Source organism: Hipposideros armiger, unplaced genomic scaffold, assembly GCF_001890085.2.
Source record: "Hipposideros armiger isolate ML-2016 unplaced genomic scaffold, ASM189008v1 scaffold_80, whole genome shotgun sequence".
In the NCBI taxonomy this organism is placed as follows: domain Eukaryota; kingdom Metazoa; phylum Chordata; class Mammalia; order Chiroptera; family Hipposideridae; genus Hipposideros; species Hipposideros armiger.
Genome location: NW_017731430.1, coordinates 1,487,210 through 1,513,933, shown reverse-complemented (window position 1 = coordinate 1,513,933; position 26,724 = coordinate 1,487,210). Strand labels below are relative to the sequence as shown.

The following is a 26,724-nucleotide window of genomic DNA, read 5'->3' as shown; positions in this document are numbered from 1 at the left end:
GAGAAACATTTATTGTTGATTCTGATCGTTGCTTCTCTTAGTAATGAGGCTTCCAAGGAGAGGAGGGTTTGCTTGGAGCTGCAAGAGAGCTGTCAGGTCATCTTCACCTTTGTAAGTAAAAGGAAAAAGAAATTCTTAGAATGGGGTCTGGATTGTGATCCTAACAGTCTTTTAAGACCTTGGAATTTAATTTACTCCACATTTTAGTTCAGATTCGTTGTCCTTTTCATGATTGCTGTTGCCATTATGGTTGTCCTGTTTTCTCAAATCTTTAGCAATAAGCCCTATGAAAATGAAGAGCGTTCAAGAGCATCAAAGACAGAATGAGGCGTTCCTCTTTCATCCTTGCTTGGAAAAGGGATGAAGCCCAAGTATGGAGAGGGTGGTGGCAGCAGTGGAGAGCAACGGGAAGCCGTGGGCACCTCTGAGCCCTGCTGCAGGGAAACAGGGTGGCTCAACGCCAGAGGACTTGGCAGGTCTGGTGGGAGATGCCCACGTGGGCCCTCGGCATGGCGCTGAGATTGTGACTGTCCTCTCTCTTGGGTGTCTGGCTACATTTCCAAATGCTCTTCACCCCCATCGGTAGCCCGTGTACTGTCCGCTTTCCGTCCTCACCTTTAACTCTCATCACTGCCATTTCAAAGCAGACCCAAGGCCTCGTCACCAACGCCAGACTGTTCTTCTGTCTTCTTATCCCAGTTTCTCATGTTACAGTAAACAACCTCTCCAGGATTTGACACAGCTGGCACCTTAGGAATGGCCTTCCTAGGAGGTGCTCAGGGCTCCCCACGCCTCCATCTCTGAGGCTACCTTTGTGTCCCCCTCCTTCCCTCTTTCTCCTTCTTTGTCTTCCCTCCCCTCCTTCCCTCTCTGCTCCCACACTCCCCTCATTCCCTCTCCTTGCTTGCTGGCGTGCACCCATGCGTAGGGATGCACACTTGCCACATTGTCTCTCATTTCATAACCTTTTGTAAAATTATTTTTATTTAAGTATAGTTGGCAGACAATCTTATATTGGTTATATTAGTTTCAGGCGAACAGTATAGTCATTTGACATTTTTAGACCTTACAATGTGATCACCCCGCTAGTTCTAGTAACCGTCTGTCACCGTGTGAACTTACCACAATATTATTGACTATATTCCCCTTTCTCCTTTCACCCACGCCCCATCCCCTTCCTTCCAATAGCCGTCCCGTTGGTCTCTATTTCTATGAGTCCGTTATTGTTTTGTTCACCGCATAGTCTTTTTTTTTTTTTTACCTCATAGTCTTTTTACATGTTTTTCTTGCACTCGGACACTGTATTGTTTTCCCTTTATAGCACTCACTGCACTGTATTATCTGTTTCCTTGTCTGTGTTTCCTTTACTGGACCCTAAGCTCCTCAAGGGCAGAGACCGTTTCGTTTATCTTGTTTCCCCAATGCCTGGTGCCATCCTCAGCATAGAATCTACCCTCAGTAAATAACATTTTCTATGAATGAGTGAGCACAGCCGCATCTGGATATCTAATCCTTTTGTTGTGAAGAGTGAAGAAAGTGAATATAAAATGCCCAGCCAGGAGCATGGATTAATAGGCACCCAGTTAGTTGTCACTGCGGTGGTTGTCATTGTCCTGAGTGGGGGCCACGTCTTGCTCATGGTTGTCCTCTCTTCAGAGTGTAGTAATGCCTTGCACATAATCGACAATATATATGATTGAGTTGAATATACGTGTAGCAAGTAAGCTGGATACATGATTAATTGTTCTTCTGTGTCCATGTTTAGAACAAAAGTAATGACTATCTTGAGGACATGTTTTTTTCATGGAGCATAGAAATTATCTTTTTTTTCAGGCACAAATGCATTTTATAATGGTAATAATTTAAAAGAAGTTTTTTATTGTGGTAAGAACACTTACCTTGAGAGTTACCCTCTTAAGATTTTTAAGTGTATAATACAGTATTGTTATCTATAAGGACAATGTTGTACACAAATCTCTAGAACTTACTTATCTTGTTTCACTGAAACTTTATACCTGGTGACAAGCATTCTATGCTTTTATGAGTTTGACTATTTTAGACACTTCATATAAGGGGAGTCATGCAGTATTTGTCACTTAGCATGATGTCTTTAAGTTTCATCCATGCTATTGCGGCTTTCCTTCTTTTTTGTGGGAGAATAATATCCCATTGAATATCTATGCCACGTTTTCTTTATCTATTCATTTGGTGATGGACATGTAGGCTGTTTCCACATCTTGGCCATTGTGATAGAGCTGCAATGAACACGGGAGTGCTAGTGTCTCTTTGAGATCCTGATTTCAATTCTTTTGGATAAATGCCCAGAAGTGGCATTGCTGGCTCGTATGGCAGTTCTATTTTTAAGTGTTTGAGGAATCCCCACACTGCTTCCTATAGTGGCTGCATCATTTTGCATTTCCACCAATAGCGTGCAAGGGTTCCAATTTCTCTACTCCTCACCAACACTTGTCTTTTTTTAAAAAGAATTTTATAATAGCCACTCTAACAGGTGTGTGGTGATAGCTCATTGTGGTTTTGATTTTCATTACCTTGATGGTTAGTGACAGTGAACATCTTCTCATATACCTGTTAGCTATTTGTATGTCTTCTCTGGAGAAATGTCTATTCAAGTCCTTAGCCCATTTTTAATAGGGTTATTAATAAATAAATAAATAAATAAATTTTGGGGGGATGGGGAGTTATAGGAGTTTCTTATATATTTTGGATATTAATCTCTTATCAGATATATGCTTTGCAAATATTTTCTCCTGTTCTGTAGGTTGTCTTTTCACTCTTAGACAGTTTCCTTTGCTGTGCAGAAGCTTTGTAGCTTAATGTAGTCCCACTTACCTATTTTTTATTTTGTTTTCCTGTGCTTTTGGTGTCATTTCCATAAAATCATTGCCAAAACCAATGTCATGAAGCTTTTCCACTATGTTTATTTCTAGGATTTTTACAGTTTCATGTCTTAGGCTTAAGTCTTTAATTCACTTTGAGTTTATTTTTGTGTGGGCATAAGATAAGAAAGGGTTCAGTTTCATTCTTTTGCACGTGCATATTTGGTTCTCCCAACACTATTTGTTGAAGAGGCTGTCCTTGTTCTGTTGTGCATTCGTGGCACCCTTGTCAAGGATCATCTGACTGTATATACGTGGATTTATTTTTGCACTCCATTTTGTTCCATTGGATTATATGTCTCTCTTCATGCCAGTATCATATTGTTTTAATTACTTAAGCTTTGTACTATATTTTGCCTCCAACTTTGAACTTCTTTCTCAAGATTGTTTTGGCTATCTGGGGTCATTTCTGGTTCCATATAAACTTTTGAATTATTTTCACGATTTTTGTAAAAAAAGCCATTGGAATTTTGATAAGGATTACATTGAATCTGTAGGTCATTTTGCATAGGATGAATATTTTCACAACATTAAGTTTTCCAGTCTATGAACATGGGATATCTTTCCATTTTTTGTGTGTGTTCTTTAATTTCTTTCATCAATGTTTTATAGTTTTTCAGTATACAAGTCTTTCACTCCCTTAGTTAAGTTTATTCATAAGCATTTTATTCTTTTTGATTGGGTTGTTTTCCCTTTTCAGGATAGTTTGTTGTTAGTATATAGAAATGCAAATGATTTTTGTTTGTTGATTTTGTATCCCACAACTTTACTGAATTCCTTTATTCTAACATTTTTGGGGTGGAGTCTTAGTGTATTCTGTATATATATAAGATCATGTCACTGTAAAGAGGGACAATTTTGCTTCTTTCTATCCAATCTTGATGACTTTTATTTCCTTTTCTTTCTTAATTGCTTCTGGCTGGGACTTCCATTACTACATTGAATAGAAGTGAGAATGGGCATCCTTGCCTTGTTCCTGATTTTAGAGGAAGAGCTTTCAGTTTTTCCCCGTGGACTATGATGTTAGCTGTGGGCTTTTCATATATAGCCTTTATTATGTTGAGATAATTTCTCTCTGTTCCTAGTTTGTTGAAAGTTTTTTTTTTTAATCATGAAAGGATGTTGAATTTTATCAAATGCTTTTTTGCATCTATTGAGATGATCATGTGATTTTTCTTTATCCTTCATTCTGTTAATGTGGTGTATCTCAATAATTGATTTTTGTGTGTTGAACCATCCTTGCATCCCAGAGATAAATCCCACCATGGTGCATAATGGTAATATTATTCCCTCGTCTTGTACATGATAACTTGCTGTTGGACTTTAATTTTTTTTTATGTTGCCAAGTATCTACTACCCAGAATTTGAAAGAATTCATTAAAATATATAAAAGAAAAAAATTCTCACTGTGTATTTTAGCTATATTCTTAAAGTCCTCTTGCTTTAAAATCCCAAGAATATATATTTACATGTTACAAGTAAGCTTTTCATTTAAATCTATGTCAGTATTTGATGTGTATGATGGAAAACAAATAACAAAAATATTTATCTCTGAAATACTTTTTTTTTTTTGTATTTTATGTTCTGAATCTGGATTAGCTTCTCACTTTCATCAGAACTGTTGGAAGAAGGAAAAATGCCAGTGCTATCGCCTGAAATCAAATTTGAGACTTCTTATGTCACCAGAAATTCCCTTGACAGTTGTATTCTTTTTGAGGGTAGTTGGAGGAGAGCAGTTTTAGAAACACAAAAGATGAGGAAAGGTGACTTCAATTTTATTCTTATTTTACTTAAGAAAATATAGAAATAGTGAATTTGAACTTCCATGTATATTTTTAAGCAATGAGACTTTATGATTTCTGTAACATTTACATAAGGATAATATCTTAAGCTTACGGGGGAAAAAATGGGAGCAAATTAAAATTAATTTACTTAATGTAATTCTGTCACTCGTGATAGAAACAAATTTTGAAGAACTATTTATCTTGATATCAGTGCAGTGCTATCTCTGTTGGATCACACTACTTTTCACAAATAGCGTTTGTTTTTAAGTAACTCAAGTTCGTTTTTATATTTTTAAAAATAAAAACCCCAAATCTTTAACAGTACCTTTTTAATAATTCTAACCAAAATGTTACTTTTTGAGTGAGTTATATGGAAAGTATTTTGTATCCCATAGCTGCTTAATAAAGACTAGTTTGATACTTTTGACATGTAAATGAGTGTATTAGTAGCTTTCCCCCCTTAATTTCAAATTATAATTGTATTTTTTAATTATCTTGAATTCTGCCTTTAGCTTTATTAATGGAGATATAATTCTTGAAAAGAGCAAAATCAAGCTCCCCAACCATTTCATCACTTCTGATTTTGAATGTGTTGGTACAGTTTTTAGTTTTTACTAGATTCCCATTAAAGGTACTCAGAGGACACCAGTTTATCTACCCGCCTACTCCCAAAACCAGTTGCTGAAAAGAGGATCTTTATGGTTTTTGATCAAGAAAAACTATTTTTTTTTTGCAAAAGAGAAAAATAAACGAAAGGTTGCAAAATAGCATTTTGAGTATTTAACGTAATTCCAGTCCCATTAAATACTTTTTTTTATTGCTGTGCTAGACTTGCTTAGTAGAGAAAGCTTAGAAAACAATTCTCTATGTTTAGTTTAATTATCACCCAGATTTCTTAATCTGCTTTTTCCATTTGCAGCCTCCATTTTGAATTTTTTTTTTTTAAATAATTTGACAATTCCTTTGTCCAATGATATGTGAGGTCAGTAGACAAGGCAGTATTAATGCTTCAGTGTGGTTGTTTATAGATTTGGTGTGGAATTTTGCAGAGAGATAATTAAAATCGATGCCTGAAGTAGAATTCTTTTATCTCTCATTGCTAGCTCAGATGATCATGTATTTACACATTTTGATTTTTTGTGTAAAAGCAGGAAGGTGGAAAGATTTAAAGTAGCAGATATTACAAGACTCTTGAAAGTGCTTTTAAACAATTTTCAATGTGAATGTATCTAATATTCTGAGAATTCTAATTATATAAAATAGTGAAGACTGTGGAAGATATGCGAAGCTGTCCTTTATTCCTTATTCTAATTCTTAAAAAAAAATCAGCCTGTTAATCGCTCTTCCCACAGTCCCTATGCTAGGGCTTTGAAGGTTTCCTCTGGGGAAAGATGCTAGAGAAATGACAGTAGCTTAATTTTCTTTACTTAATGACTGATTTAGTATATCTTATTATGTATTTTAGTATATAGTAAAAGAAGTTATATATATTTAATCAAGAAATAATGAAAATAATTATGATACTATCTTTAATTAGACTACACCACAACATTTGGTCTAGAAGAGCTCAAAAAACGTGTCAAAATGCCATATTTACCAGGACCACAAAGTTGCCAAAACAGTGTGGGTTCATCTCCACTGGCGGTTCACGACAGACTGCTGGGTGCTGATACTGGGATGTCTCCAGTCAGGTAGATGGTCTATTCATTTCTCTTTTGTTGAATATTTATGTTTAATACTGCTGAATGTAGAGGTCTTTCCGGCCAGTAAATCTTAATTCTTTCTTGCGTACTAACATTTTCTTTCCATAAAGGATTTAATTTTTAAAATCTGAGTTAGTGATGTTATTCAGTTTGACAAGTAGGCACTTTTCTCAGTATTCAAGTGACGTTGCCAGGACAGATTTAAGGACTTTTGAAAATCTTTATGGCCCTAGTATAGATTGCTCATGAGAATATTGGAATTTTTAGCAATAAAAACAAATGAACTCTCTGCAATATTAATAGGTTTCACTACCCCGAATACAGAACATTGTGTTTCATTTCTCTCTTGACTGAAGTGGTGTGAGAGGAGATTCTGAATGAGATGTCAGCCTAATGAAAACCCTGCATTGACTATATCAGAAATGCGTTGGTCAGCCAGACAAGTCCCACCGACTTTGAATACTGGCATTTTAAAATATTATTAAAAATAACCTTTCCTGCTCCAAATCAGACCGACTTACCATGAAAAGAAACCCCTTCTTCAAAGGGATTTATAAATTAGTAAGACAGCCTCCTATTTTATTTGGCTTATTTAATTTTTTTATCAGATATTAATTGAATGTGGCAGCCTAAACAAACAAAAAAAAAGATGAAGCATTTGTAGCAGTCTGACTTGCAACTCTCTTTAGGGCAGGTTTTTATTTTCATATTATCTCTTGCCATAATGAGCTTTGAAACTCATCCCCTTATGCATAGCACACAAGTATTGGAATTTCAGAATCTATTTCTTGAGTTTTCCACTAGTATTATTGTTCTTGTTAATGACTCTTGAAATAAGTCCTGGTAATATAAATAGAAAACTAGAACATACTAAAAAGGAAAAGTTGTGATTAGTTTGTATCTCAATTATGAAAAGAAATAAGAGCTTTGAAGAAAATTTGGGGAAAAAAAGAAAAACAATTATTTGATAATTTGCCCATCCTAACATATCCATTTTTATTGTTGGGTGTTTTCTTTATTCTTCTTCATTTTCATGAATTTTAATTTTAGTTGCGATTTTGGTTGACTTACAATTTTTTTATTCTGCTTTTTTACTTAATATTACAAGTGTGTGTTTTTTCATGTCACTACATAATCTTCAAATGGTCTTTACTGTTCACATTATATTTCATTGATGGGTCCATAGTTTATTTAACTGTGTTTAATAACAGTTTATTTAAAAGTTCCTATTGTTGGACTCCTAAGTTGCTGTGACTTTTTCATTTTTGTAAATAACACCACATTGAGCAATAGCACACATAAAGTCTTTCTCATCATTAAAAAATACTACCTGCGGACAGAGTGCCAAACTCTAAACACATGAAAAAGCAAAATTACTCTTTCTGAAATGAGATTACAGTGAAATAAGGCAGAATTGGAGATGGTGGAAGAGAGAGAGTTGCTAGTCGCGTGGATGGTAAGAGTTAAAAGCGGAGGTTCTGTCCGGGATGGAGAAAGAAGAGGGACCATGGGGAACATGAGAGTAAAATCTGCTTAAGGACGGTGGGTTTCCACGGTTACCAAGACACTCAGCTCGCTCTTGTCGTTTCACCCGGAGTCACAGCCCTTTGTTGGGGGGCGGGGCGCGGGTAGGTGAAGGGCTGTGGAGGACTCTACGGCAATGGGCTTGTCTCAGTACAGACCAGTCTTGTTACCCATCTTTCAATGCATATGATCATCTTAAAGGAACTGGAAGCCTGGAAAGCACCCTCTGCAGGAGCCCATTCTCCCTCTGCGTTCTCAGCCTTTGTTTTGCCTCCTGCTGGTTACACTCTATTTCAGTTCATTTATTTATTTTTCTTCATTTGCAATTTCATTTGCAGTTTGTGTAATGATTCCTCTACATTTTGCATTGACTTGAGTGTGAATTTGCTTAAGTCAATGAAGTATAATTTGAATATATTGCATTCCGGTTGTGATAAGTGTTCTTCATATGCAAAGTGGCGAAATGCCATAATGTTTACTAAGTGGTTGGCAAGTGTAAATGTTGATTCTCTTGCTTGTCTTCATTTTAACGATTCTAGTGAGAACATGTTGAGTTGCCTACAAGTATTTTGTTCTCCTCTGCATAATTCCCAGGAACAGTCTTGGCAAAGCAGGGAAGTACTTATTTTATTTTTTATTTTTTATTTTGTTTTGGTATTTTTTTACAACCGCTTACCCTCTTTTTTCTCCCTCCCCATGTAAATATTTGATTTTAAAATGCTGATAAAGTCTAATGTTTTTTCAGATTAGAGATAATCAGAAATTTTCTGTGAATCTCAAGGCACACTCTGGTAATATCACTGATAATAATAATCCGAGAGGTAAAGAATATTTAAAAGTTTTGGATGACTTCCAAAGTTTAAGATAGTTATAAGAAATTTTGAATTCTATTGACTGTCTTGCCCACAGCAGATTCAATCATGAGCTACTTCCTCTAATAACCTACTTAATATCTGAGTCTATTCCAGAAGGAACAAAAGTTCATTATGACAAAATTCAGATTGTGGTGGTGAATAGGTAAAAAGTACACAAATATGTGAGCTGGTAGCTGGTGTATCCAGATATCCCGTGAATAAAATCTTGATTCCCTTCCTCTTAACATTCCCTGAATGATGATCAGTGAGAAGTAAATTGTGATAAAGATGGGAAAAGTTAGACGTAACACTCAACCACTGGTAAAATTTATTAGCAAAAACAAAGAAATTAAGTTGGTTCATATCTGCTTCTGATTAGATTCGTTATAGTAGAAGGAATTTTGTTTCTTTGATGTTTAATTTCCATGTGATGTACTTCAACAAGTAAGTTTCACTGAAAGCATGCTTCTTGTCTCTTACTGTATTTTTAAGAATGACTATACCCTGGATTTAGAGACGTGATTTGATGATAATGTATAATTTTAGGATAAAGAAGACCAAGGAGACGTGCTCTGTGGTACCATTTCAGAAGAAAACAAAAGGTAAGTCGATGCATCTTTTTCTCCTACCACATGTCTTATTCGGGTGTTGAATACTTACTTTTTTTTTTTTAACTTCCTTTATTTTCACTGATTTAATTGTCTTTGTTTTGTTAATGCTTTTTGATAGTAAATGCTGTGTTGGATATGCATATACCTTTATTATCTCAGGACCCTGGAAGTGACCCGTATCGCCTCCCGTGTGGGCCATTGCAATAAGCTTCAACCAGGCCAGTTTTGGATCTTTAACCTTGCAAATCCTAAAACACTGCAACAAAAGCCTAAAACGTTGGCCTCTAATCTCATCACTCCCTTCTTCAAAAACAGTGACTCCTCATTACCCGCAGACTAAAGTATAAAGCCCGTAGCTTGTCACTGAACCCTTTACCGTCTCCCCCTAACTTTCCTTTCTGGCCTTATCGAATGAATTTTTTCATGAATCCTGTGTATCCATACACCAGCTACAGAAACTTAATATCCCTATGCCATCACCTTTGGGTTCCTAAAAACTACTCTTAAATTGGTTTATTCCTAAGTCTGTGGTGACCAAGAGGGCTGATAGCAGCACCAAGGTGTATTTCCGCCTCCTTGGATTATGGGTTTGTTCTTTGAATTTTTAAAATCAGGACTTCTGATATGTTTGGTCAGAATTTTGTTTTTTCAAAAACAGACACTGGAAAACCTCTTGAGCCAGGTAATTACACTTTTCATATGTCTACAGGATTATGGAGAATTTCTTGGCAGCTCTGGCATCGAGACTTACTGCCTCATCCCTTTCTAGAATGCTCATGTGTTACAGATTCCTGGGCGTTTTATGCCAAGGGAACGGTATGTGGCATGTGACATAATGCATATGTCTAGCATTTAAGCTCTCCAATAAATTCTTAACTGTTTCTTGAAATAATTTTATCCAAAGTTAATGGTAAAGATTCTTGAACCACACAGTCAAAAGTTTTCCATTTGTCATGGTATTTCCTTGTCTTTTGTTGATTATTATCTAAGCCAGGGTTTTCAACGGCGACAGTGTTAACATTTTGGACCAGATAATTCCTTCTTGTGGGGGGGTCTGTCCTGTGAATTGAAGGCCTTTACTCACTGGGGGCCACTAGCACCACCACCCCAAGTGTGGCGATCAGAAATGGCTCCAGGCATTGCCAAATGTCCTCAGCGTGGAAAAATCATTCCCATCCAGGAACCCCTGGATGAAATATAACATATTTATGTTATTTTCTACTTGTCCTTCATACTATCAAATGTTTCCTCCTTTACTTATGTGTAACAATTGTTTCCTTACCAACTTAAGATTTTTTTAAACCTTATTTTTATCATTATCATAGTTGTCTTCTTCTAGTGCATTCATCACTTCCATGCTTTTGTACTTATAGAATAATGGAGTTAATAGAGCACCTCCAAACAAACCACAGAAACTCAAATTACTAAGTAAAACATTTATTGACATCATGGGTAGCAGTCAGAACTGACTTGTTAGCAGCTTTGCAAGTTCAGTCTCTGGATGTTCATAAGGTTAAATGTTCATGAACTTCTCCTTGGATATTTCCTTTCTGTGCATTTGCATACACTATAAACAATGTCTGTGATCAACAGGCAGCATAAAAATAAAAGTATAAGTGTTAATTTAAACAAAAAGCATTTGTTTTGCATTTTGGCCCAAATGAACATTTGCCGGCCTGTTTTCCAATAGGCCAGTTTTACGGTTCTTTTGGGCTGGATACTACGTCTTATCTTTGTATCCTGCAGTATCTACACCAGTTTCTGCAACAAACTGAATGTTGAGTAAATACTGTTGATGTTCCTTCCGAATCATGCAAGATGGCAGCTTCTTCACTCGTAGAGTTTACATTCTAGTGAGAGAATACAGCCACCCAACATTAAATCTGTTATAAGAAAGAAGTCCATTACCTAGTATATTAGAAGGTGGAAGTACAGTGGAAACCACAACAAACAAACAGAACTGGGTAAGGCGGGTCAGGCCATCTGGGGCAAGAAGGACAATTGACAGTTTTTAATACACTGGTCAGAATAGGTTTAATGGAGTGGGTAATATTTGAGCAAAGACTTGAAAGAGGTGAGGGAGTTAAACCCTGGGGAAACAGTTATTGTCTTAGAGCCAGCAAAGGTCCCAAGGCAGGACGGTACCTGACCTATCAGAAGAGTGTGTGTGGCTTTTCTCAGGGTGTGGGAGACACGGTCAGAGACGTGATGGAGTGCCTGACCATGTACGGCCTTGGAAGGGATGTTGTATTTAAATTAATTCTGATTGAAACGAGGAGCCATTGAGTGATTTCACAGAAGCATGATTTTTATGTGATCTGATTTAAGTGTTTAAAGGATCACTGTGGCAACTGTCATCTGTTTCAATAGTTACACCTTTTTAAAAACTGGCCCATAAAACTCCCACCTCTGGCTCTGATGGAATAGCTCCCATCAGACCAACTTTACCACTGAGAATCAGCAAAAGAGCTAATTATAAAGCTATAATACAAATATATTTTACAATAAATAAACAGCATAATACACAAGTAATATATATTTATTATTAATAGAAAAATATTAAAAAAGTAACTGTTTTAAGGTATCAAGCTATTGTTTCCAACAGGACTTGAGAGGCTGAGCTACTACTGGAGGGATAACTGCAGAGACGTGAGCCCAAAACTCTGTGAGCAATTTTCCCAACAGGCATTTGCCTCTTCCTAAGCAGCATGCATGCTGGGTAATATTTCAGGACCTCAAGCAGAAAAGAACTTGAAGCCGAAAGAGCTGAGCAGAGGTTTCAGCCACTTAGCATTTGCTGGGGAGACAGAGGTGGGAGCTTAAGGCACCAGTGAGAGCCCTTAGCATAAACACCAGGCTTTCAATTCAAACTCCTGCAGTGCTGACGCTATAAAGGCATCCCAAGAATAGACTAGCTTTAAAAGAGCCTAAAATCCAGTCTTGGCTGCATTGGGGTCACCTGCCTGCCAGAAGAAAATTGAATCCCTCTAGATAACTGTAAGGTGACCCAGCGCCTTACAGGTAAATTATTTGGGTCACTTGTTTCCTTTGGAGGAATCTTTTAATATTGATTCAATCATTTTAATTTTGGGACTCTTAAGGCATTCTAATTCTTCTTCAGTCAATTTCAGTAAATTATACTTTCGAGAGTTTTTTGCATTCTTGTCTTAAATTTTCAAATTTACTGGCATAAAGTTTAGTCTTTGCTCTATCTCTGCTGCTGTCTCTCTTCTCCTATTATTGGGCTGTCAGAAAAGTCATGACGTATTTTTTCTGTTTTTCGTTGCAAAAATGCGTCATGACTTTTCCGACACCCCAATATTATTTATTTGTTCCTTCTGCCTTTTTTTCGTGATGAATCTCACCAGAAGCTTTCTTTTTTTTTATTAGTCTTTTTAGTGAAGAGCTCTTTGACTCTTTAAAAATCTTTCATATGTAAGTTTGTTTTCTACTTCATTGATTTCTCCTCTTTTCTGTATTATCGTTTTTTCTTCCATATTCTTTGGATTTATTCTTTCCCTCATGTATATCTCATACCTAGCTTATTAATTTCCAGCCTTCTTTTCTAATGTAGGAATTTTAGGGTATAAACCTCCCTATGTACAACTTTTGCTGCATGCCCAAGTTTTCTAATGTTTTCTTTATCATCTAGTTAAATGGTTTTTTTCCTGTGATTTGTTTTTTGACTGATGAATAATTTAGAATGATTATATAAACTTCTAAATGTTTGAGAATTTTTAATTTATCTTATTGTTAACAACTTCCAACTTAATGGGATCGGTCCGTAGGTAACAATTCTTTGAAGTTTTTCAAGTCTTGCTTAATACCTGGAATCTAGTTAATTTGTAGCCAGGGGGTCTTTCTTAAGTGTCAAGTCCATTGCAGCTAAGAAAACGAATCCTGGTCATATTCTTATCCAGTACTCTCTCTCTGAACTTCTCTCATGTTATATACTCACCCAAAACAAAACTCAACCACATTGGAGAACTGAAAACAGCTTTTTTGACACTTGAAACTGTTTGAAGTTAAATAATAGTATTTCAAAGCAGTGTGGATCCGTATGTTATTTTCAAAGACTTGTATGTTTTTAAATAGAAGCATTTATACACATTTACATATTTAGGGCAATATGTAGCAATTATACGGGAACTTTGAATTTGGTGGCTCTAGGTTGAAACCCTGTCCCTAACAGTTACTTAGGTATTTGCCCTTGGGCAAATATTGTAGCCTCACTAAATCTTTTTTTGTTAAATCTGTAATCCGAGATAGTATTAGTTACCTACTTCATAGTATTATATGGATGAAATAGGTGAAAAGAGTACTTGACTAGAGAGATCACTCAGTAAATGTTATCTATTATTATTATTACGACCACTCTCTAATAGAGGCTTGATTAATATTGTTGTTTCAGTTAGTGAATGACTTATTTTACTTAACAATTTTATTTTACTTCACTTAGCACTTATGAGAAACAATTTTATTTGGAGAAAATAACGTGAAAAGCATGTAAAGTATTAAATGAGCTACTTATTTATAGAGATTGTGCCTTTTACTTTAGAATAAATTCGTCAGCCATCCCATGTTTTAAGAAGCACATTATGGACACAGATCTAGTTTTATCTAATTAAATGCAAACATGATGGGGTTTGTTTTTTTTAATTATAAATTTTTCGAGAAAGTTGCTATCACAATCACTTGAGGAAATACATAGTAGAATTTCTATTATACTTCAAAGAACGTGTTATATGAAGAACTAGTAGTGTTTGATGATCATCTGAGGAACAGATATTTTGCTGACACTATATTTTAGAAAATATCATTAACGTATGCTTAATTTAATTTTAATGATTGATTTTCTTTTTTTGCTTCACAGGTTCTGGCTTCAGTGATCCTCTCACTGGGGCATCGTCTCAGTACTTACAAAGACTTTCCCAAATGGCCATATTGGAGTATGATACCATTCGTCAAGAAACAACCAGAAAATCAAAAAAGGGTAAGAAACGAGAACTGCGAGACTGCTAATAACTCTCATACGGATGCTTTCTTCACTGACTTTTAAAGGTGAAACTTTTTTCCCTTTTTCTTTTTCTTTTTTTTGGGTATGTGATATGATGTACAATGATTTACATTAAAATGGAAGTGTAAATAGGAAATAAATATTTTATGTTGCATACAGAATAATTTGTATTTTGTTACCATTACAGAGACATTTAAGTTATGGTTTATGGGGACATAAGAAAAATGATGTCCCATGCATTTTATGCACACTGATTATGTTTTTTGATTCAGTTTGATAAATGTTTGCATGCCTATCTGTACAATGACCTTCGCTAAGGAGCTGCAGAAGATTCAAGAAAAAGCGAGTTCTTGTTGTTAGAAGGAGCCCAATTAAAACCCCTCCTATACCCTGCTTGAGTTTGAAACGGTTGTGAGATAAGCATGCAAGCAGATAAAGATGAAAATGTTAGCTTTGTGTGCAGATAACACCTGGACGGGAAATCCTAGCTTAGATGTGAGGCAGCCTGCCAACACTGAGCTTCAGAGTTGGGCCCACGCACACACCCAGGGGGGGCTGACGACCTCAGGCTCACATGCTGTCAGGGCCTTCCCGGCCAAGCAGAACAAGGCTTCTCCGCTGTGTAGACAGGCGGATCACTGAGGGGGGCAGGAGGGGAAGGTCTAGGTCAGGAGGACAACCCCTCCTCAAGGAAGCCTGAGGAGTGGGGGAGAGGTGGCTGTCCGCACACCTCCCTGAGAAACCAGGGGAAACCCTGGGCTCCGATGACCGATCCAGTGGAGAGCGGAACACGGACCATACGGGAACCACAGGGTGTTAGAGAGGTTCAGACACGGGGCGGTAAATCCAGCAGGTGAGTTTCGTGGAAGGTGCAGTATTTGAAATGGGCCTTAAAGACAGGAAGGATGGACCGAGAGGACATTTCTAGAATGACGGGATAACATAAGCAAAGACACACTGTGCGTTGGGGAATGCTGCACGTGGCCGGAGCACTGCAGAGCGTAGGGCAGGCCCCAAGCCAGCGCCACGCTGAGTGACACTGATCAGATGAAGGCTGTGGGGAACTGGGGCCCTCACTGCCAGCTTCAGCCCTTGGTGTCATGGGGTAATGTAGGCTCGGCGTGGCCAGCTGTTCCAACTTTTCACAAGAAGCCAGACTCTGGATTTTTGTGTGAAATCTTCCAATGTGTACATGTTAGCAATGAATTCAAAATTAACAACTAATCCAAAATGTATAAAGCCCTCATGTGGGCCAAAGAAAGTTATCCGTGCAAGCTAGATCCGGCTTTGAGGGGCCATTCATTTATGCAGCCTTGGGGTCAAAGGCATAGCGGGTGACAGGGCCCGAGATAACTGGATGCTCTCTGGTAGAGAGCCTCAGGTGCTGAGTATGAGTTTGTATTTTCTGTTTCACAACGGGAGATTTTCAGAATGAAAGTAAACTATTGCTTCTGTGGTGTAGGAAGATTCGCCCAGGTATAATTGGTAGGCTAGATTGTGATTGGAAGGGCACTGGCGAGAGGAAAACTGGTGAGGAAGTGTTTATAAAAATCAAAGTAAGAATCTCTCAGTAGAAAGGTGGAACCAGGAATGGGAAGCAGTGTCTAGATAACTAGGACATCAAGACAAGGACTGGATGGATCTAGGGCATCAAGAGAGGAAGAATCAAAACCAGCTCATTTCCAGCTTTAGACACGAGATTGTCAGGAGGAGGTGCTGGTTTTGGAGAATAACAGGATGAATGCAACTTTGGGTGTATTCAGTTTCAGATGCCGTCAGAACGTGCACACAGAGACCCAAACAGGTAGTTGAAAGCAGGTGTATAATTCTGGAAAAAGATACTGCCTAGAGTTAGAACTCAGAGAAACAGCTGGTAGCAAAGACCAAGTTTTTCCTGCTAAAAAAGTAGAGAAGAGAGCCCAAAATCATAAGAATTGGCAGGGAATGGAAAGAAGACAAAAACAGAAGGAAAAAAACCATCACAGATGTAGGAGAATGGACATATTCCATGTCCTTGCATGCTTTATTTTATATTAATGTATAAAATGCACTATTAATATGTATGTGTTTGTATGCATTGTCACAATGCATTAGTTTCTATGAGGATAACTAAATAAACCTAAGTGCATATGTTCATGCTTATATCTGAATTTCGATTGAGAATGATTTAGATATTAACCTATACATTTTCTATCTTTTGATAACCCACTCCAAATATAGTCAACGATTTAAGAAATGGGAAATGGAAGAAAAGGTACTCTCAAACAAAAATTTGATGAATTCTTTTTGGAGGAGCACTTCTAAACACCTTGATTATCAAATAGATTTCATCCATTGAGCTCCTACTATGTACTCTAAACATTTAATATTATTTGTGAATCTTATGAAAACCCTAATATACATATATATATATATATATGTGTGTGTGTGTGTGTGTGTGTATATATATATACACATATATATATGTAAATGAAGTAGATAAAAGGTCTTTTTTTTACACTGGGTCTCTAGCGAGAAAATAGAACTAAATTCTAATCTACTAGGTTCCAAAGTCCATATACATAAATTTAATGGAATAGCACATTTTAATAAACTTAAACTTAGTTGATACATCTTGGTTTAGTTCCTTAAAATTTAGGAGAAGATAGTACTTGCAAGAGAAAAATGTCTCATAATATTGAGCTGAGTTTCTGACTTATGACACGAACACATCTTGGAGCATTTATACCAGTAGAGTAGAAAGACCCCCCCTACCCCCAGCTCCCCCATGAAAGAGTTCAACTCAAGTCAATTCAAGAAAGCAGTGGAATGTTTATTTCTTTTTAATAAATGAGATATGCTGACAATAATTAATCACCTTTTTAGCCTTGGGTTGAATTTAATTTAACTCATGTTTTTCATTAAACCTTTTTTTTTTTTAAACCCACAGGCTCTACTTCCTTGCATTGCACTTACTCTTTTTTGTTCCTCATGAACTTTTTTGGAAAGCTTGCATGTATGTAGTGCACAGAAGGCTTAAATCACCCCCAAGTAAGATAAACCCACAATTAAGAGATAATAAGGATGAGATGCCAACTTCTGATTTTGTCGCTACTACCATGGATATTAAATTTATGTTTGGGGTTGAAGACAGTCTTGCCGGAAATGACCACTGTGCATCTGTGATTTGGGAATTCCTCCAGCGTAAGCCGTATCAGTCATAATCTTGGGAGTCTGCACCGCATGACAGATATGTAGGATGGGAAGCCTGCGTCCTGATTTTTGGATGAGAAAACAGTTCTTTACAAAAAGTAATTACTTCAGCAAATGACAAATAGTCAATGATAATTTCAAAGAAATTTCCTAAGACTCCCTGCCTTTTCTTTTAATTCTAAGCTCATCAGGCAACCCTCTACTAGGTAATCTAGACTCCTGAGTAAATATAGTCACCAAAGAACAATGACAAAAATTACTAAATGTGTTACATTTTCACCATGTATGGGGCATTGTGCTAACCGCTTTTCATCTATCTTATTGAATCACCTCAACACCCAGTTTTACAACCTCCAGTCAAGTCATTCTCACCCCATTGCCCTGGTGACCATTACACACCTTCTCTTTTTTCTTCAAATCCTTAGTGCCCCCCCCCCCACTCTTAGCGTATGACCTCTCGCCTTATTTCACTGAGAGCGTAGCAGCCATCAGGAGAGAGCTCGCACTCACTTCTCCAGGAATCTGCTCGGTCCTCTGACATTTCCTGTCCATGCTCCTGACAGCAGTCCCCCCGCTTGCACACAGACACACCTCTCTCTCCTGTCACTCCAGCAGTTCTAGCTCCAAATCATCAACATTTTCCCTGGCACGATCATTATACCACTTGCTGCAGAAATCTTCTGTCTTAAACCAACATATGGGCATGGACCCTCTTACGATCTGCCCCTCCATGAGTTTCCTGCTTCTGTCTCCTTAACAAAGTCACATAGCTCGTGAAGTGGCATATCTGGGATATGAACCTTCAAAGGCAGAGACTACATCTTATCCATTTCTATGTGCTAGTACCTGGCACTGTGCCCAGCATGTAGTGTGAACTGGGAAGCCTCTTTTTTTTTCCCCTCTTTTCTTTTTTTCTGTGAGAAGTCTCTTTATGATTTTGTGAGAAAGAACCCAGCGCTAGAGGTCGGTTGGCGATGAGACAGTTGAGACCAGAGACGCTGGGCATTTCTAGTCAATAAGAGGAAAACAGGACCAACTGGTGGAATTTCTGAGAAGCGGGGACAGGTAGGCGATCCAGACAGGTAAGTGGCAAACGTTGGTTGGGACCTGACGGAAGGAAATTGGGTCTAGTCTGGCTGGCAGTGTCTCTAGAAGCTAGCAGCATTTCTTAGTCTACAGTCAGGAGCTCATCATCTCAGGACAAGTTCCTGGGACACAGACGCTGAGATCTGCACAGGAAGTTTACTGGGGACACGGTCAGGGGCGGCAGTCCTGAGAGAGAGGTGGCAGAAGGATGGTAGAGGAGCTGAACAGCAGTGCAGTCTCTGTGAAGGCTTCAGCCAGTCCCCTAGGGAGCTGTGACACTGGAAAAGCCCCCTCAGGGTTGTGAAACCCTGAAGCAAGGAGGCTTCACCTTTATAAGCCCCACCCCTCATCCCCCTGACCAGGCAGGCATTGGATGCAAACTGCCGGTGGGAAAGGCTGTGACCCTGGACAAGGTGGCTGTCTTCTGCTCAAGGAAATTCCTGAAGAAGGACTCAGCTGAGAGCACTTGTCAGCTGCAAACACCCCCAGCCACTGGGGAATGAATACTGCAGCACTACAAGGGAGATCTGGGGGACACACTACAGTACCCACCACCCCTCTCCCCAGAGAAAAGGAAGTATCAGGTAGGGAATGCGGACAAGCCCTTGAGAATGGAGGAAGAAGGTGGCTTGACCCTGCCCTGGGAAGGCTCCTGCTAGGAAGGGGTTCAAGTGAAGAGATTTTTGTGGGCGTGGTCAGGGAAGCAGCCGGGATGGGGAGGCACCTGAGACCATTGGCAGCCACCCATGAGGCTGAGGGGCTGAGGGATGAAAACAGTGTCACCTCAGCCTAGCAGGGCAGGCGCTGTGGAAAAAGGATGCCTGGCAGGAGATGGAGTCACAAGGGACTCCAGGAGGTGCAGCAGGGGAGCCGATAAGTCCCCGACTTCTCCTAACTGCCACTGTCCACCTCCTGCCAGTGCCTCTCATCAGCCAGTCAGTTGAAAGTCACTTGGGTGAGGCATTTCTGGTGTCCGTTTCTGGGCTCAGAGAAGGGTGAACAGAGAGTGGATTTGGGGTAAGCAAATGGAGAACAACCAGCAAAGAGCCCAAGTTCAAAACTGTCCAGGGATTAGAACTCAGGGCGAAGGATGAGACCCTGCTGTGCTCTGCCTTCCAGACCGTTCTACTGACCAAGGCTGAGGCTGACCTAGAGTCTGGGACAGAACTGGATTTGGGGCAGGTCACTGATGTGAGGCTTGGACCCAAAGTACAGGGGCAAAGTTGAACAAAAGATGGCACAAATGGTCCCAGATGGAAGGACTGGAGGCGAATATAAAGCCCAAGAAAGCAAGAACTCCACCAACTCCCTAATTCCCCCCAGGATTCAGGGCCCATCTGACCTTGCATCCACTCCTACCAAGACCTGCCGGGATTTTTTGGTTCCCGCTGAGGTCTCCAACACAGGGATCAAATAGAGAACTAGATCTGCCTTCCAGGGGCATTTGAATGAGTGGACTTGAGGAGGGCAGCTTGAGTGCGCCATGCAGCCTGAAAAACCTGAGCTGTCAAGAGGGAAAGGAAATCTTTAAAGAGAGGGAGTTGAATTGGATGGGATGATGCAAGGCCGTGCAGCCGTAGTCCATCACCTCAAAACCACCCGCAGCTGATAATGAACACACACAGAGTTCAAATGATGGTGGCCAGTATTTGATCCTGTTCCTATAGAGTCAGCTTGAATCGGGCATCCGGAAATGCCCACCTCCTGCCTGATCGCCTCTCTTTGTTTTTAGTCCCTGTAGCCTGCCTCCGCCCCATCCTTGTCTCGACTCACTCCTGGGAGCGGGAGGCTGAGGCTTTGGAGAGTATTCTTCTTGAGACGTCGAGAAGGTGGCAGCTTGTCAACAGTCTTCCTCTTTAGAGGTAAGCTGAGTCTTTTAGAGTTTTCACAGAGGAGCAGCTGCCAGACACACATCCCTCTTGGTAAATGTGACCACTCCCTTATAGCTGCTTTGATGTGTCATTCAGGTAAAGTTCCCTTCCACTAGGAGTGAGGCTAGGAAGGAAAGAAGGGGTGAGGGAGATGAAAAGCCCTATCCTTCCGTGCTGAAAATAGTAATAACAACTATTATTCTAGGGACTAATTATTGAGCAGTAGCTCATAAGCTGAATGGCTGCTCTATGTCAGGTAGATATTAGATGCTGTAGCAGGTTAAATGGTGGCTGCCCCCGCCCCCCCCCAAGGTATATCCTGATCCCTGGAACCTGGGAATGGGACCTTATTTGGAAAAAGGGTCATTGCGATGCCATTAAGTTAAGGATCTCAAGATGAGATCACTGGTGTGGGTCCTAAGTCCCAATGACAGGTACCCTCATAAAAGACGCACAGAGTGACACAGGAGAAGAGAAGGTGATGTGAAAATTCAGAGCAGAGATGAGAGCGATGCAGCCACAAGCCATGGGTGGCCTGGAGCCACTAGAAGCTGGGAGAGGCGAGGGGTGATTCCCCCGCAAGAGCCTCGGCAGGGAGGGTGGTCCTGCCGACACCTCGATTTTAGTCTCCTGGCTTCTGGAACTGTGAGAGAACAATTTCCCGTTGTCTTAAACAACCCAGTTTCTGGTCATTCTTCTGGTGTCCCTAGGAATTGACACAAATGCTTTCCATTTGTGAGTGAGAGTAATCCTCACTCTGCCCAGCAAGGTGGAGGTATTGTCTTCCCATTTTATAGACAAAGAAAGTGCGATTTGAACTTGGGCTTGCCTGAACCCCGAGTCCCTATGCATTCCATCACATTACAGTGTCACCTCTCATGTCCTTCCAGTTCAAAAAATGCCCGTGTGTGTGCCGGGCCCCGCTCGGACTCCACATCAGCAACATTTAATTGACGGGCCATTGTGTTAGGGCGGTGGATGCAAAGTCGATTGCCATTAATTCTTCCTTCTTCACCCCATTGAGGGCCCGAAGCTTTCCCACCTCAGAAAATAAATAGAAATATTATGGAACCCTAAGTAATCGTTTGAATTTTTTATAATAACCGAACATCTGTAGAGTGATTTATGGATTACCAAGCCCTTTCACTCACACAATTTCATCTGACCCTTGGAAGATGAGGTTACACAGGGATGTTACAAGGGGATGATTTATTTCATAGATGAGGACAACAGAGGGTCCCTGAGTCAAGTGGGTCCCTCAGGGCCACACATGGCTATGGAAAGGCAGCTCCCCACAGCACCCCATCACGGGGAACACTTTATACACCTCCTCAAGGTTCATCGTAGACTCCTATAATCAACCATATCATTTCAAGGGCTTTACGTTTATTTGGTTTTTCTATCTGGATTTTTCTCCTTTGGAAATAAGGGAAGACTGCCAACTGGAATTAGGAAGAGCCGGCTCCTATTTGAACGGGCTTGAGGTGTTGAATAAATGACTGATGTCAGCTGACAGCCTGGAGTCAGAAGAACGCTGAACCAAGACCTGCTTTAGAATAAATATTTGTGATTCCTCTAGCAGGCCTCGCCTCTTAATGTATGGCTTTTGCCAAATGCTGATGGTGTGTAGCCTGATTGATGCTCAAGTTTAAAGAAGTACAGAAATCGCCACCAGCGCCTGGTGATCCCACCAAAGTATTCAGCTAAATACAGACAATGTGTGAGTTCAGAGTTACAGGCGCAACTGGCTCTCCTTGGAATGCAAGGGGCCATCTACACGCCATGGACATGGGGGGAGGGGAGTGCTTTGGATTCCTCGACAGTGTTTTGCTAGTGCCATGTTTGTATCTGAAAACTAAAGAGGCGTCAGTCTATAACTCTTCTCCAACTCTATAAACCTGAGTACAGTCTGAGATCATTGTGAACATGAGGAGAGACCCCAAATCTCTCTTCCCAAAACTGGATCGGGTGAAATAATGCCATCAGGGATCTTATCCTGAAAATGACGATTTCTGAAGGCGCTGTCAGACTTTGCTTATGCAGCGTTGTTTTGGCAACAAGAACAAAAAGACAGATGGCAGGTCTGGCTCATGACAAGTCAATTTCGTTTAATGGAAGTATATTTTAGCAGATTAAAAATACTCACAAGTTGATCTACACATTAGAAGATTTGGCACATACACTTGAAACAATTTCTGACAACTGTCCCTTACCCCAACTACAGGTCTTGTTTGTACAACCTTTTTTTGTATGTGGTAAAATGAAATGCACTATTGTAACCATTTTTAAGTGTACAGTTCAGCGGCATTAAGTGCATTCTCATGGACAATCTTGGGTTCTCTTGGTATTTTGTTTCGGACTGACTTCCTTTCTTCTCCCCTACTTTACCTTTCTTGGCGTGGCTCGTGCCATCCCAACATAGGCAAAAATTCTGAAGCTTTATACAAAAGGAAAAAAAGAAGGATGCACATGGCAGCCGTGAGAGGATAGTTAAGCAAATGCTTTAGTGGTGGGTGAGCTGCAAAGGCCTTACTGTCTTTGTCTTCCACTGTGGGCGGCTGGGATGGGTGTGGAGGACTGGGCAGTCGTGGGGAAGAGAGACGAACTTCCCAGGAAGGAGTGGAAAGTTTTTCTGCTTCGAAGGTCAGGTCTTCCTTACCCCTAGGGAGGCCAAACAGACCATTTTACGCACTGGGACCCTTCTATCGCCAAACTCTCACTGATCGGCCCTCAGGTTCTATGATGGCGGAAGAGGAGAGGAACAAGGTCTTTTGTGTTGGACATCTCGGATCCAAAAAGGTGGGAAGAGAGGAGAAAAAAAGGGTCTCTGTGTCCTGAGGATCAGAAGCATGAGCCCCAACATGACACCAGCTGAGAGTTGGCATAGGGCCCCAGACATTTGGGGCTGGCGGATGTTTGTGTTGGTGCCTGGAAAACGTGCTGTTAGGTGAGAAGACCCATCCATCTCAACCCCACGGCTCAGTAAAGAGGAGTGTTATCATAACCTTACCACTGATGGAAACTGGTCTTAGAGAAGGAGTTGTAAGCTCTCAGGGGAATGTGGGACCCCAGTATATAGACTATCCAGTTTAAAGACAAACTGAGTCCTAGTTAAATACTGAGATGAAAACTCAGCACAGTGGCCAGATGTGGCAAGCCAAGGCTGTGCTTTGGGAATGGAGCCCCCTAAGTGAACAAACAGGACTGGACACCCCTGTCACAATGTAGTTGGAACCCGTGAATTCCTGTGAAAGGCATAGTAGCTTAAGGAATTTTTCTTATAATTTGGCGAATCTGAATGAACTATACTACTGCTGAATTCTTTAGTAGAAATTTTACATGGCCTTGGGTGGGTATTTCCATCTAAGCATTCTATTTGTAAAGAGGTTATTCAGATCAAATGGTCTGGCACCCTATGTCCATGAGGCAAAAGTTTGGGGTATCAGCTGTCATAGAGCAATTTAAAGAGTTTGAGATATTTCAGTACAATGAGGTAAGATGGCTTCTTCTGCTGTGGAGGGTAACATAAGAGAAGTAACAAATTCAAATTTCTTCCTCCAAAGAATAGAATGAAATTTAGAGATTGTCAAGGTATTTTGATGTTATTAGTTCTTTGGTTTTTTTTCTCTCACCTAGCCAAGGAGTGAGAGTGTGTGGCCCAAGCTAGGTCAACTGGACACTTTCTTCCTTGTATGTGTTTGGCAGTGACAAAATACTGACCACGTTTCTCATCCCAGAGTTGATGTGTTCTTATACTTGAATCCAAGTTCATGTCTTTCCCAGCCTGGATTTCTAGCTGTTTCTTTTAGTTCGAGAACCAGTAATGGTAAGACTATAGTTTCCATCTTTGTTGATATTAGTCAGAGTTGGTTTCTCTCGCTTGTGACCAGAGATCTCTAACTGACATAGAAATTGGTATGGTTACTACGTAAGGACACAATCTAGCAGTCCTTAGGACACCCATGAGCTGGGTGTGGAAGACACGAGAACCTATGCTTTGAGAATGGAGACCCCCCTCCCCAGCAGGGAACAAAGGTGAGTAGACACCCCTGTTCCATGGCAGTATGAACCGGCGAATTCCTGTGACAGCCGTAGTAGCTCAAGAAATCTTTCTTATAATTTGGCAAGATTAGAGAAAGTCTACTTCTGAATTCTTTCACAGGAGTTATTGATGATCTTGGGTGAGCATTTTCCTCTAAAGCATATAGTTTCTGCTTATAAATGATCCAAATCAAGCTGGCAACCATTGAACCAACCGTGAACAAGGTGCTGCTGTGGACATTGAAAAGTAAGTAGGATACAATTTTTGCCTTCAGGGATTGTCATGCTAGTGTGGGTGGGTGAGCATGGATAGCTCTGTGATGGGCTGGCACAAATGCCACAGCTGATGTAAACGCACAGCGCTGAATGTCTTTAAGACTTCACTGCTGGTATGGAAGGTATACGAAGCCAGTAAATGAAATGCAGCTATGAGGGAATCAATCAGTCAGGACAATTACCAATTCATCAGTTTACTTCAATATATATTGATCGTGCATGTCCCAGGCACTAGATTCGTCACTGGAAATCCAAAAGAAAAAAAAGAGGACAGCCCTTGTCCTTGAGAGCCTGGCACAGAGGAAGGGAAAGCTGACAGCTACTGGCAACACAGCATGAGGCCCCGGGTCCCCCTGCATCTCTGCACCCCTTCCTTGGATGGATGTAATGTCTCAGGATCACTTAGACCCCGGCGCACTCTGATCACTGACGTCACTGAAGGAGCAGCAGGCCCAGCCCTGCAGTGCTTAGGTGGACGGGAAGGAAGGGTGCGGAGAGAGGAGGAGAAGGGAGGACAGTGTAAGCAGGGAAGCGAGTCTGCCAAGATATGGCGTCACCAGCTCTCTCAGTGACGGCTCTGCCTCGGCCGAACCTTGCGCCTACGTCGGAAAGGTTCAAGCTGAGTCTCCAAAGTTGCCTGAGAACATTTACCAACCCTACAGTTGAACTCGTCGGCCCCACCCTATTTCCTGGCAAGTTGATCGCAGTCCATGCCCTGGGAGGCCAGGAGGGTGTGTGCTAAGGCTTGAGTGATTTCTAAGTCCCTTCTGCGTTCCAACCCAGGGGTCAGGAAGGTGGCTTTGGGGGCCAGAGTGGAGCCCCACATGGTCGGCTGGTTGCTGAGTGCCACGTCTGTTGCTTTCAGAGCAGTTGTGGATGTGGAGGGACCTTCCAGGCACATGGTGGATATCTTGACCCCGCCAGATGGAGTTTCGAAATTCATATTAGAACACGGGCTAACCAGGTGGGCCTCTGATGCCAGGGGCCAGGGTCAAACCTCTACTCTGAAACTTGATAGATGTTGTACTGTGGTCAGCTTTCTTTGCCTCTCTAAGTGTTCATCTGGAAAGTAGACATGTAAAAAAAAAACCCCAAATAGTAGCAACCCCCATTTCTTGGGAAGTGTTGGAAGAGGTAAGCAAAATAATATTTGCAAAGCTCTTAATACGGTATCTGCCACATGTTGTTTAATTCTGTTATTTTAATCCTTCAAGGTGGTTCCCACCCTCTCAGGGACTGAGCAAAACCCTTGCAGTGTCCGGGGCGGTGTGGGAAATAGTAGAACGCAGCGAATAGAACTGTAACCCGAGAAGGGCTGATCAGCCACTGTCCTCCAATTTGGAAGAGGTTGAGTGGATACAATTACCAATTCTTGGTTTTCTTTTCAACCTTAGCAGGAAGGGTATAATTTCAATAAGATGAAAGGCGGTTTGCCGGCTCCTGACAAAATCACAGGCACGCCTGTGTGTATGCAGCTTCTGGGCGTCATCTGAAGGAATCGGATGAAGGAACCTGCATGGAAGGGATGACATTGGTACACGCCACGGAGACCTGGCTTTCCCTCTGGGGGGCGTGGGAGGGGGCAGGGCCTTAGCTTGAGTCCTCTTTCCAAAATTTCTGATGTTAAGATGTGGTAGTGCGAGTGTGTTTAGAAAGACTTTTCTGAGCATTTCTGAGCTTGGTCCTGCCAGGGCGGTGGTTCTGATCTCTTAAATCACCAGGTGACAATCTACAGTTTTGACTTTGGGGAAATAAAAGAGCACGGCCCTAGCTCTGTTTTTGAAAAATAAGTAAATGCTCAGATCAAAGTTTAAATGGTGATATATATTCTCTGAAATCAACTTTTACACTAGCCCCTTTCTTTCCCC

General features: G+C 40.5%; 1 protein-coding gene across 3 annotated transcripts; it reads left to right on the top strand.

Annotated features, from left to right (window-relative positions):
• The first annotated feature begins 4,491 nt into the window (after positions 1 to 4,491).
• On the top strand, positions 4,492 to 16,532 carry CUNH8orf89 (chromosome unknown C8orf89 homolog). 3 transcript variants are annotated; one of them, XM_019643585.1, is made up of 6 exons: positions 4,492 to 4,660; positions 6,219 to 6,372; positions 9,309 to 9,364; positions 10,083 to 10,189; positions 11,979 to 12,038; positions 14,247 to 14,336. In XM_019643585.1, the coding sequence occupies exons 1-5, from the start codon at positions 4,534 to 4,536 to the stop codon at positions 11,991 to 11,993; spliced, it is 459 nt and encodes a 152-aa protein (XP_019499130.1). In that variant the 5' UTR covers positions 4,492 to 4,533; the 3' UTR covers positions 11,994 to 12,038; positions 14,247 to 14,336. The 3 variants fall into 3 exon arrangements, with proteins under 3 accessions (XP_019499130.1, XP_019499127.1, XP_019499128.1); XM_019643582.1 differs by lacking the exon at positions 10,083 to 10,189 and having other exon boundaries at positions 14,247 to 16,532; XM_019643583.1 differs by lacking the exons at positions 10,083 to 10,189; positions 11,979 to 12,038 and having other exon boundaries at positions 14,247 to 16,532.
• The last annotated feature ends 10,192 nt before the right edge of the window (positions 16,533 to 26,724 follow it).